The 12,690-nt window shown below is 43.3% G+C and overlaps 1 protein-coding gene and 1 long non-coding RNA gene across 6 annotated transcripts in view; one reads left to right on the forward strand and one right to left on the reverse strand.

Annotated features, from left to right (window-relative positions):
• Nucleotides 1-41: 41 nt before the first annotated feature.
• Nucleotides 42-8,629, forward strand: LOC119812152. 4 transcript variants are annotated; one of them, XR_005285050.1, is made up of 7 exons: nt 77-135; nt 1,137-1,238; nt 3,255-3,419; nt 3,510-3,633; nt 6,064-6,142; nt 7,334-7,466; nt 8,507-8,629. It is a non-coding gene; the product is annotated as an uncharacterized LOC119812152 (long non-coding RNA). The 4 variants fall into 4 exon arrangements; XR_005285048.1 differs by lacking the exon at nt 1,137-1,238 and having other exon boundaries at nt 42-135; XR_005285049.1 differs by lacking the exon at nt 1,137-1,238 and having other exon boundaries at nt 68-269; nt 5,913-6,142.
• Nucleotides 2,058-12,690, reverse strand: part of Cdrt1 (CMT1A duplicated region transcript 1) — a 32,290-nt gene continuing 21,657 nt past the window's right edge. Inside the window, exons 11-13 of one of the 2 annotated variants that reach the window (XM_038326566.1) lie at nt 7,220-7,378; nt 5,832-6,091; nt 2,058-2,854 (exon numbers count right to left, since the gene is read on the reverse strand). In XM_038326566.1, coding sequence (XP_038182494.1) covers nt 2,058-2,854; nt 5,832-6,091; nt 7,220-7,378 — 1,216 coding nt within the window. Of the gene's footprint in view, nt 2,855-5,831; nt 6,092-7,204; nt 7,379-12,690 lie in introns of both variants that reach the window. The other variant, XM_038326565.1, reaches the window with a different exon arrangement.

Below are 12,690 nucleotides of genomic sequence, written 5' to 3' on the forward strand. Positions count from 1 at the left end.
CAGAGGCTCTGAAGGAAGCGAGGCAGAGATGGGCGGGGCCGGCGCGAGCGGGGCGGCGTGGGCAGGGCCGGCGCGAGCTGAGCAGGGGCTGCTTCTCAAAGCTGAAGCAAACGCCTGGGGATGAGTTGGCTAACAGTAGGTCCTGAAAGGGAGCTTCATGAGTTATAAAGGAAAAATGGTTTTTGCTGCCTGTGAAGTGCAAACTGGGAGTCATTACCACCAGCGTGGATACTCTGGAAAAGGCGGGCTTTATTCTACAACTTAACTTTGTAAATGTATTTCTGTATAGTCTTACTTTTGCGTTTTTATATTTTAGGAATACTTAAAAAATAAATGTGTCCTTGGGAAGGAGTTAGAAAAAAGCCAGGAGGCTAACGCGAGCAGTGGGGGTACTGTTGTAAAGGCAGAGGCTGGCCCCGTGCTTCCGAGCACTCAGGCTCTTGGGTTTGCGCGTCCGCCCCCTACATACCAATTATATAATCAATCTCTGTACATCTTTCCTCGGTTGTAAAATGGGAAGGACAGTGGTGGTTTCACAGAGCAGTTAGTAAAATGGCAGGCTTTTTTTTTATTACTGTTTGAAGTCACCTACTGATGGTGTGATCCTGCTGAGATCTCAAATTCAGATAATTTAAAGCCATCTTTGGAACTGTAATAGTAGCAGTATTGTGTTTGCCCGACCTATGCTGATTGTTGGAAGAGACTCTATTCACTGAAACTCAGATTTTGTCTGGCTGTTTGCCAGCACTATTTCAAACCTACTGTCAGAATAGTGAAGAAACATGAACGTAATTCCCAAAGGAGAGAAAGCTTGACAAGTAGTCACATGCCTACATGTGAAGGCAGACACATGACCTATGTCCTAACCTGCTTGGATCATGTTTTTGGTGGCCCACCCAGTATTATGATTATGTTTAGTTATCTTTTGGTTGTTTTCATTTTTTATGAATGCAAATTGAATTTGTTACCATATTTTTCAAATTTAGAACACTTAACAGGAAAGTGAATTTCTGACCTGTTTGGGAGGTGTCTTTTCTTTTTGGAAGATTTGGGGAGTGTGTTTGTTTACTTGCTTTTGAAATAGGGTGTAAGGTCATAGTACCAACTAACTTAGATGCTCGGCTCTCCTGCCTTAGCCTCCCAAGAGCTGGGACTTAATGAAGGGGAAGGTCTGGCTGCTTCTGTGTAGGGACTCTTTATACAGGTCCTGAAGCCTTCAGTGAACTACATCCCTGCTGGTGAGCTCCTCTTCAAAGTTACCTATCTTGTCCCTGACATCACCCCCTAATTATTTAAATAGAGCCTCAATATACTTGATATTAGTGGCTCTTTTGTTATCAAATATGAATGTGCTTCATCTTCATCAGATGGAGTATGTTCTGACCAGCAAAATTAAATATAGTGTTCTAAATACAACTCAACCTTTTGAGCTCCCCACCCTCTTTACCAGAACTGAGCTTCATTCTATGCAAAAATGCTAGGAAATTTCTATATACTATCCTGATAGTCACTTAAAAGTTTCTGGAAGGGGCTGGAGAAATGGCTCAGCGGTTAAGAGCATTGCCTGCGCTTCCAAAGGTCCTGAGTTCAATTCCCAGCAACCACATGGTGGCTCACAACCATCTGAAATGAGGTCTGGTGCCCTCTCTGGCCTTCAGGCATACACACAGACAGAATATTGTATACATAATAAATAAATAAATTTTAAAAAAAGGTTTTCTGTAAGTTGTTTGAAAATATGTGGAAAACAGTACTATTTTTAAAAAAAAGTTTCTGGAAGCAATGCTAACCCTAAATTGGTAGTAATGAGTGGCATCTAACTGCCAATGACTATCTCATCATGGGCATGCCTACATCTCACTAAGTGGAAGGCAGATGGCACCCTCTCCGTTTCTTCCTGTCTTACTGTAATACTACCCATTCCTTGATTCCTAGAAAGGTTTGTGTGAGTTGCAAAGAACTATCAATAAATAAATGGAAGAAAAGAAAGGTCCAGACACCAACGCTCACTTGATTTTCTGTTTGTTTTAATAGTGCTGTGATTTCTGAAGCCTGGTTTAGATAAATACATTTTGTCCAAGTTCAGGGGCCGCTGTTTTCCCTTGCTTCATGAAATTATCAATAGGCAGGCCTTTGATCTTACGAATCCACGCAGCTTTGCTGGCTTTACCTGGGTCGACTACTTTAGTGGATTCACTGGCTTGATATTCCTTCATCTTGGCTTCTCCATATTCTTTTTCCTCCTTCACAGTCAACAGCATGAACCCGGTGTTCATTCTAAGAGGATCCAGGGTTGTGTAGAAACGTGGCCGTTCTTTCTTGAGAGTCAGGGTAGTCGTGCCACCTCGAGGAGCGAGCATTCTGTTTGGTTTAATGACCTGCATGCTGGTCAGGGGTCCAGCACGGCGCTTCGTCCCATCAATTGAACTGGTCATCTGCTCTTCACCCCTTAAACTCTCAGACACTCTAGTACGGATCAGTCTGGGCTGGGGTATGGTGGACTGGACTCTGGGGCTATGCAGGGATTGTTTCAAGTTGGGCTGCAGTTTCTGGATTTCAAGGGGAATGTTGGTTTGTTTCACATCGGTAGGAAGGTTGCTGGATCGCAGCTGATCAACTGCATGTTGGACTGATTTTCCTTTGAAACTTAGGACTTTCCTTGGATATGGAATTGAAGGTCCCCAGGCATCAATGATTGCAGTTTGGGGTCGGTGGGGATACGCAAATTCTTCAGAATTGTGGGCTTGTTGCAAAGCATTGACAGTCAGAAGGAATCGGTCAGGGGTCATGGGGACTTTCCAGAACTTTTTCATTGGATGTCTGATTTCCTCTACAGGACTTTCCATATCATCTGCTTCTTCAAAAAAGAAAGCAAAGGCATGTGAGCATTCCATGGAAAACAGGGGCCGTCTATACATAAAAGCCAAAACCATTCTAACTGCTAAGCACACTGCGGTTTTGTTGCCCAAAAGGCATGCCATGAAACATCCCAGATAACAGCAGAAATGGTGACAGCAGAAAAGGCTTGTCTTGAGTGACTATACTAATATCTGTGTTAGGTGTCATATTTTGAAGGGAGCCTCTGTAATTCTAATAGTCTACACAGTTCTAAAATTCCCTGTGAGAATGACCCTCACATCTCATTCATGACTCCCATAAAAGAGGTCTTGCAGATTTGTAGTATGTTGTCATTAATAATCCTACTGCAAAGATCAATTCTCATTTAATTAACCAGCTTTTGTTATGGTCCCCAGAATCAGGCCTGGATTCTAAGAATGTCACTCCTGCCTAATGCAATATATCACAGCATGGCTAAAACTTCCTAAAGAGAAGTCCCCAAAATGCTTTGACCAATAGCTATGAATCTGAAGTATTCACGGAACAACAGAATCCTTTCTACAAACCACTTTACAGTCGAGGTATCTAAGACCATTAAGCTAACAAAGACGTCTTCTTGGATGATTCGACATCTTACAACATTCCTAGTTTGCCTTTTTTTGTCCCTCCAGAAAAACAAGGCCCTTGTTTTAAAAAATACCTGAGTCGAAAAAAAGGTCAAGAAATCAGTTGCATAATCTGAAACCTAACAACAATCCAAACCCAGAGTTCTTCCAGTGAAAGAACAGCAACCAGGTATTGTGCATATAATTTCCTTTGGCCATTGGGTGGTGTCCCAAAAGGGACAGATGGGGGCCGATGAAACTCCCAAGTGTTCCTGCTCTTTGCTTTGCTAGTTAAACAGTGTTTCACAAAAACATAAAAATCTGAGATATAATTAGGTTGTCAGAATCTTCCCCTCTCCTTCCAAATACAGAAAACATAGTTTTTTTTTCTTTTTCATTATTCTGCAGGTTTTGTTGTGGTAGGTTTTTCTGGGGTTTGTATTTTTTTGTATGATAATATATCTTAGATCTGCAAGTCAGTACACATACAGATCTTCATGGTATGAATCTTGGTTCTGTAATATCTATAGTGATGAGGTTGAGTTTACCATTGCTCACTCTGGTGGCCATTTGATTTATTAATGATCAACCTTAAGGAAATGTAAATACCATTTTTATTCATCATGTAAGCAGGTATGAGGAGATATGCAGTCCCCAGAGCTGGCTTGCATGTGGTAAGGGCACTCACAGTGTTAATGGAGTATAAATTGATTCTGTGGTTTTTTTGTTCAACCATGACAGTAACTCTCTAGTGTTTAAGTGTATTTGCTCTTTGGCTCAGCAGTTTTGTTCCTAGGCCCTCACTTTGTGGTCCACCTATATGTGTGCACAAATGCAGGGTGCCCATGGCTAGGGTGGACCATTACATCTTCATTGTTTGGCTCACTTTGAAACCCATCTGTGAGGGAAATTTGTTTCAAAGGAACATTATTACTAGTCAAAAATATTAGAAAAAAATTAGAAATGTTTGCCAGTGCCTTTCAAAATCATCAAAGCAGCATGCTAGCCATGGTATCTAATAGTACTTCTTAACAACTCATTCCTGTCATGCTCTTTCTCCTTCATCCACTTATCTCACACTCATCACCCATACATACTCACCACACACACACACACACACACACACACACACACACACACACATATACACACACCCTTCAAATGTCACATACACATAAACACACACTCCACACCACACACACACACACACACACACACACTCACACACACACACACACACACACCCTACACACTCCTCTCTCAAGAAATTCTGTCCAATCAGCCTGACCCCTCTTCCTTCTTCTGATGTGCCCATTAATCAGAAGGAACCAGTCGGGAGGCAGAGTCAAGAAGCAGGTGAGGCTCGTAGAAAGATTTTCTCTCCATAGACTTAAGTTGGGAAGGAGACAAGACACCAATTCCTATTAGGAGGAACCAGTGGGAAACCAGTCCTTCTTTGAAGAAAGCATAACGGCACCACTCCCAAAGATGCAGAAGTTTAGGTCGAAATACAAAGCTAGGGGAGAGAGAGACCGGGGGCGGGTGAGACCTTAGCTCTTAATCAAAGTAAAACATCACCAATCGTCTCCTCTTCACCTTCATGTTTCTCTAGCGCATCTTCCAGGACACCGCCATCTCTCTTCCTGCCATCCCTCTGGGGTGTGCTTGCTTTTCCTTGGTCATATATATCTATTACCATGATTAGGTTAAGATTGAAGAAGAAACCACAGTCATTATGTAATTCGATTAGATCCGAGGAGTGGGGATACAGCAATAATTCAACTGGTTTTTACTTGAGATACCGCTGTATGACCCTTGTCACTGACACTAAGTAGGCTGGCTCCCAGATCTCGGTTCCATCATGCTTCCCCTTCCACAGACCCTTCCTACAGAATATCAGGCTTTAAGCATCTGAAACTCTCAGTTTCTCCAGAAAACTAGTCACTTGCAGTGTGATGTGCTTGGAGGTGACCTGTTGGTGTTCTCTGTAGATCCTGGGTCCAACTTCAGGCCACAGGGGATAAGTAGCGTGAAGGAGTCTTCTTGCTAGTCTAACCCACACATGATTTGCTCTCTAGATGTCAAAAATAGCATGGAACCATGTACATGCCCCCACCTACATGTCCATACACACCGGCCTTGTAACTAAGCCCTCTAAAGACAACATGTTTTGTATAGGACAGTATCCTGTGGGTAGTAACTTAGTGTATCTCCCCTGAGGACATAAAAAGTAATAGCTTAATGAAATATTCATGAATGTTCCCCTCACCCCATCTCTCTCTGTCAACACACATACACACACACACACACACACACACACACACCCCACACACACACTGCCCTTCCCCACTGGTTATCACTGTAATTCCAATAATCTTGCTGTTTTACCTGAAGGTAGCTTGTTTAACTTTGGATGGATTCGGGCCTTCTGAGGTTTATTTAATGACAATTCCTGTTTACTGGACATAGATTCTCTCAGGCTTTGGATCTGCGTGCTGGACTTGGAATACATATTCCCAAGGCTGATTTCTTCCCTCTCCTCCTCCTTATCCTTGTTCTTCTTTGTTTTGCCTTTGTCCGCGTTATACTGCCATTTTACGTTTTCAAACTGGAACATGAGGATATTGCTGTCCGTCTGGACCACCATCCTGAAACCAAAATGAGAGTGCCCACAAAAGGAGCATGGAGGCCACCAAAACGTACGTTGCAGTTGTGTCTTAGCCAATCCCTGGGCTGAGGAACTGGGGCCAGGGATTGAACGTGGGAATGGGCTGGTTTAGGGTGTTGCTGGGAGAAAGCATTGGAGCACTGGACAGGGGTAGGTAGTTTTGTAACTCTAATTTTTTTGTGAGTTAATTCATGAAAGGGACACCTGTGTCCTGATTGCTTCACTGCTCGGGTTGGCATACCTTTTCAGTGAGTTTCCCTTTCTGGAGCGCCAAGTACCCAGGATGGCCAAGACAAAAGCTTAGGTACTCCATACACAGATAGCTGGAAATTTTTCTTCTTTTTAAGCTCATTGTATAGACTCAGTGTTTCTATTTTTACCCTTGGAACAAAAGCTGTCAATGGGGAAGCCTCCTCTCCTCTGCTGAGCTCCCATACAAAGCCCCACATGGCTTCATAGTATCCTCTAGGGTCTCTGGACACAGTGGAGACATTTTATAAAGCACAGTGATCTCTGTTGCCTCTGACCCTAATTCTCACTCCCCAGGGGACCAAGGTTTAGAACTCACGTTTTCCACCCCAACCCACTTCCCATCTCCCGCTCATTTCTTTCACTTTTTTTTTCATTTGCACAGAGCAAGCTTCTTTCCTCTCTGTGTGTCTAGATTTCTTGAAACTATAAGAAGAAACTGAAATACATGAGTGCATGCATGTGTGTGTTTCCTCCCTAAATACTGTCATTTTAAGACTTTAACCTGTGCTGTAAACTCTAGAAACCTGTCTTGTTTGGACTGGAAATGCTGAAATGGAGTTTGAGGAATCAGATTCCATTAAGAGCTCTCCGTCAGGTTTCTGTTTACTCAACCCAGAGGAAACCATGTAAGCTGGGCAGCACGGCACCCTTAAGAGTAAACCCAGCTCCAACTGTGTCCTGGTCACTAAATCTGGGGCAAAGGCCAGTTAGTTCCACAGGAACTACTTCCCTCAGCCAACCTGGAGGGAAGCATGGCCTATCCTGCCCTGCCAATAAGTCCAGATTCCCAGAAAAGGGGGGAAAAGCCACCTAGAATTACTCATGGTTCTGCCCTCCATGCCTACCTACCACCCACCTGTTGCCCTGATAAAAGAAGGTTAGCACAGGGTCACCTCTGGCATCGACTTTTATCACCTTCAGACAGTTCCCATTGAGAAAATTATAAATGCGAATCTTGCCGTCTCCGCAGGCACTGATGACCCGGAGGTAGAGAAGAGACACCTGCAGCACCTCTCTGGAAGGAAACAACAACAGGCAGTACCCGCCTTCTGGAAGACTCTTGGGTTTGCTTATGGTCTGTAGTGTTGGTGTGCGGTTGGGAGGTAGGAGCCATATCTGTCCCTGAGGTGGTGTTTCCATCTCTTATGCGTCTAGAGTTAGTCTTAACCGTCAGCGATGCCAAGCCCATCTGCAGTGGTTTGCGGATCAGTCACAGGCCGCCAGTCGACAAAGGAGAAAGGGCACTTTTTAAGGGGGTATGGGGGAGAAAGGTCTAATACGGCCATTTATTTTTTTTTCATGCAATTTGATTCTTAACTACTTATTCATACTGAGAATTGTTTTTTGATTCCTTTTAGAACAGTACTGTTGTGTGAGAACAGTAGAAGGCTAAGGATTAGTTTTATATGAACAGACATCTTAAATATATAGACTCTTTTTTATTTATTTATTTATTTATTTTGGTCTTTAATGAGTGGCTTTCATTCCTTCCAACAATGAACGTCCTTAAAGAAAATTGTACCTTGGGATGAGATTTGTGTCTTTTTGTGATAGCCAATAGGTAAGGAAGGAGCCAGGGAAAATCCAGCTAGAAGCCTCCAGAACAGTCTTTCTCCAACTACAACTACACGGTTCAAGTTAGTTTATTCATTTCTGACAAATACAATTCTTTTTTTATTGATGGCATTGAAAAGTAGAATGCAATCACATCAACTTGCTAGGTCTTGCATGTGAAGCAAGCCCATTGCTTACAATCTACCCAACCAGATCTACAATTGCTTGTATATGGGTTGTGTGTGTCCCCAAATGGTCCATGTGCTAGAATATTAGTCTCTGGGGTAGCAATGTTAAGAAAAACATTTGTTTAAGAGGCAGGGCCTAGTAGAAGCTGGTTAAATTGCTGGAGGCCCTGCCCTCAGCAGGGATGGTGCAGTTCTCAGTTTGTACACATCTCCGATTAGTAACTGAGGAAGGCATCGTTAGAAAGCAAGGCCACTTCACACACTCAGTCCTTTCTGGGTCTGCACTAAGTTAAGACGCCACCGATGAGGCCCTCGGCACAGGCTGGACAGACACAGCTGCCTAGTCTTCAGCATCCCAAACTGTGAGCTAAATAAGACTCTTTTCTCTACCACTCGCCCAGCTTTAGGTGGTTCATTCAAGCAACCGGAAATCGCCAGCCAAGACCTAATTCATCTGCCACTTCATTCAACAACAACAAGAAAAGTAAATAAATAAATAAAGAAATAAATACAGATTTCTCCCATTTTCTCCCCCATATATGTATACAAGCTTCACGTACACTGGCAGCTTCTCTTGGGAACAACTCATAGCATACTTATCGCTAGATGCTTATCACATGGCACAGTGCCAAACTTAAGTGTGTCTTAAATATATATTTATTCTAAAGGTGGCTCACGTGTTCGGAGTATGGTCATCGCTACAGAAACATTAAAAGAGTGAAGTTTACCCTATCTGGCCTTAACCTTAGTTGATCTCAGGTCCAGATGAAGATTCTTCAATACCCTAACAAATTATCAAAAGAAAAACAGCAAAGGCCTCAGAAAGCGGGTGCTTGCTCAGGATATCTCAAAGCAGCAACGATGCCAGTGTGACCTGGATTCCTCCTTAGGTGGTAGTGGAAGGCATCAAACTGAGCTTCTATTCAGACACTAAATGCCCAACAAAGGTCTAGTGCTTCGATACCGTAAGCACCTCTTAGGCTGCTGTTGCAGTAGCTGAGCACTGGGACAGAGATGCCCTGTTCCTTTCCTGACTTCGCTGAGCTGGGACCCACACGTCCCCCAAGTTCCTGGCATGTTTGGTGGTTCAACCTGTGCCATTATAGCCTATGATTACAACATAGGCTTGAAAGTCAGACGCCTGCTGTAGAGCTGACACCACCACACGCTTGCTGTACATAACGGAGGAAGCACCTCAGCCTCCCGGTCTTCCCTCACGTCCCCCTTACCCAGCTCAGGCCCCATGGAAAGGAATGTCCATTTCTACCTCATGTGATTTCTACTACAGTTAAATTAGCTGGGTTGGTTTTTTTTTTTTTTTTTTTTTTTTTTTTTTTAAGTTTGCCCAGTACCTGACACAGTGCTGGTTACTGGTCTTAGACTAGCTCAGACCCCTTTCAGACTTTATCTGCCCTGGAGATGTCTCCTGCTTTGCTCTTTCTTTCTGAAATTTACTCAGTGACGCCAGTGAGGATGGCGGGGATGCGAACGACAAAATTCCGCCCTTCAGTAACAGCAGCAAAAACTGAAAAAAACTGTCAGAATCCACTTTTTCAGGGTCCTGGAAAATTACAGAAGGTTTGCAGCAGCCTAAAGAGTGTTTAGACATGAGAACTGGTTTTAGAGGCGGTGAGAATGGTGTGTTTTATACCGTGTTAACTGACCCCCGTCCATTCTTCAGTTTGTAGCTATGGAAAAACAGACACATTCTTGGTACGAGAAAGAACCAGATAGGCTGTGTTCAGGATGAGTTATTTGTACTGCCAAATGGTTTCTTGGAAGACTGTCTCAAAAAGATTTGTCTTGGTTACTTAAGAATTCTTTCTGGGCTGAATCTGCCACCTGAGAGGCATTTGCTGGAAATAGTCTCTTGCTGTCTGAGGAACTAGAAATTCACTGGGGCAAATGATAACACTAACTGAAAAGCCAGGGAGAAGTCCGGGAGCCTTGAAAATCTCCAGCAGATCCCCTGGGATCTAACATCCATCCCATCCAACTCCTGCTTAGGAAAGGTCCTAGCAAGCCTTGAGCTCCTACCCCAGATACACTTGATGTCCTGTGCTAAGTCAAAGGAGAGATCAGAAAGGAAATTAGCAAACCGTTTACAGATGGATGAAAATCAAGATACAGCATGTCAAAACATACCTGAGATCCTAGCCCTCAGGAGGCAGAAGCAGGAGACCGCGAGTTTGGGGACAGCCTGAGCTATCTAATAAGACCTTTTCTTAAAAACAAAACAACTAAGGCAATGTTTACACCATGAATGTGCACATTTCTCCAATCAGTAGCTGAACCTTATACCTTAAAACTAGGAGAGAAAATAACCAAAATCAAGGAGAAGGCAAGAAATAAGGAAAATTAATAGCATAAGTTATTAGAATGAAAACCAAAGAAATACAGCAAGTCATGAAGCAAAAAGCTAATCCTTTGAGACGATCGACACACTTTGATAGATAATCAACAGCGACTCTTTACTAAAACTGACCGAGAAAAGAAGATAGGAAAGGCTTGGGGTGTGGCTCGGGGTGCTTGCCTCGGCTGTGAGGCCCTGCTCAACTCCTAGCACTGAAAAGAAATGAAACGAGAGAGAAGGTTCAAGACACTCACTAACGTCAGGAGGAAACTGGGGGGCATTTCTGCTGACGGTGGGAAGTTCTATAGGTAGATGATGGCAACAGATTCACAGCATTGGAAGGTGTGCTGTAAGCTGCTCTATATTAATGTAGCAGAGTGCATATCAGGAGAGCTACGTCTCAATTATAAGTTACAAATAGTTAATTATGATACAAGTTGTGGAAAAGACATTGACGATTATTGAAAGCGAACAAAACATGAACAATTAAACAGAGTGTAAGATCGCCATCTGTCAAACCAACTCCCCATGCTCAGATTTCTTCTCTCGTAATCTTCTCCCACACTGTAATCAGAAGTCATAATTTTAGTTGAAATCGTAATTGGATTCAAAAAGGAGATGCCTTCCTCTAGCTCCTTTTTCAGATATGTCTGCCATATTCAAAAGAGGAATATCAGTGCAACCACTAGAACTCTCCCAAAAAGCAATCTTATACACGAACACTTGCCGCCAATCAAATGTCTTTCAGCACTTGTATCTAGTTAACGTGATTACAGAGGGCTGGGGAGACCTACAAACAAAAGCATTGACCACGTCCTCCAGGTAGCTCTTCTCTTCCTGAATCCCTGCCAGGTATCGAGAACCAATGTGAGGCCGGAGAGATGGTTCAGAGAGTAAGAGGACTTGTGGCTCTTGAGAGAACAGGGCTTGGTTCACAGCACACACATGGTGGTTTCCCTGTGGCTACCTCTAACTCCAGTCCTAGGGAATCCAACACCCTTTTCTGACCTCCACGAGCACCAGGATCACGTGGTTCACATCCTTAGATGCAGGCAAAACACTCACGCATAAAATAATGTGAACAAGTCCAATTTAAAATGTTTAAGGAACAAATATGAACGGTGTGTTGGAGGTGACATCTAGCAAGGGCGGCGGTATCCGAAGTTGTTCGCTAGCGGACAGAAGGCCCGTGGGTTAACAAGATGACAGCCAAACTGTCAGGTTTGCTGGAAACATTATTTTCCAGTCTCTAAGTCTTACTGAATCCCATTAAGAAGTTTTAAAAACATATAATGAATCATTTTCAGGAGACATCCCAAAGGTGACTTCCTCCTAGAAGTGGCAATTTGATTGTCCAGGTGCTCCACTAGAAGGCTTGCTCACAGTTCCCTGGGGATTAGATCAATTCACTGAGCATAGGTATTTCCCAGCCCCCACCTGCTAAAAATGTAGCCGTCACAGACCACAAAGATCATATCCGTGTATATGCAATCTCATACCCACACACCTCTCACAAGGCCAGTGCATAAGGAGTATCGGAAAATCTAGAGCCTGACTGGTCAAACAGCTATCAGGATATTAAATAGCTATCCCCCGAGGGAATCCACTTACTCTTTTAATCAAGTAATATAGCATTGTGTTTCTTGGCACTTTAATGCACTGAGGGTAAAAAGCATTATCCGTGTAGCCTATAAAACTGTAGGCACAGAAGAATCATTAGTTGGCCACAATAGCCTTTCATGTGAGCCCAGCTGTGAGCTCAGAAAGCTGTAATAGGCACCAAGCAGCCAGCAGCACTGAATTTGAACTGGAATGGGAAATGGAACCCGTTTGCAAAGCTGAAAAAGAACCTAGTTTGTAGACTTTGAAGGATAAACTTTTTAAATGTCTTTTGTTATTTTTCAAACTTTGACATGTGGGTTATTTTAAGGTTTTGTGAGCACATTTCCTGGCAGAAAAGACCAAGTTCAAGAATTCTAAGTTTAGATTTGGCATTATTGGGGACAATGTGTCGATGCTCCAAATGGCTAGCAGATGTGAGTTTATTGTGTGTCACGTGTTTTCTGTGATCTCAGCAGGCAGTAGGCGGGAGAAAGATCACAAGTCCAACCTGGGCTACATAGGGAGACCTATTCTCCCTCCACCACATTTCCCCCAACAACGTCTATTGTTTCTCAGGAGAGACAAGGTCGGGCAGGAAAGAATGTCTGACAGGGAGGACGGTGGTAGAGA

Source organism: Arvicola amphibius, chromosome 4, assembly GCF_903992535.2.
Source record: "Arvicola amphibius chromosome 4, mArvAmp1.2, whole genome shotgun sequence".
NCBI lineage: Eukaryota > Metazoa > Chordata > Mammalia > Rodentia > Cricetidae > Arvicola > Arvicola amphibius.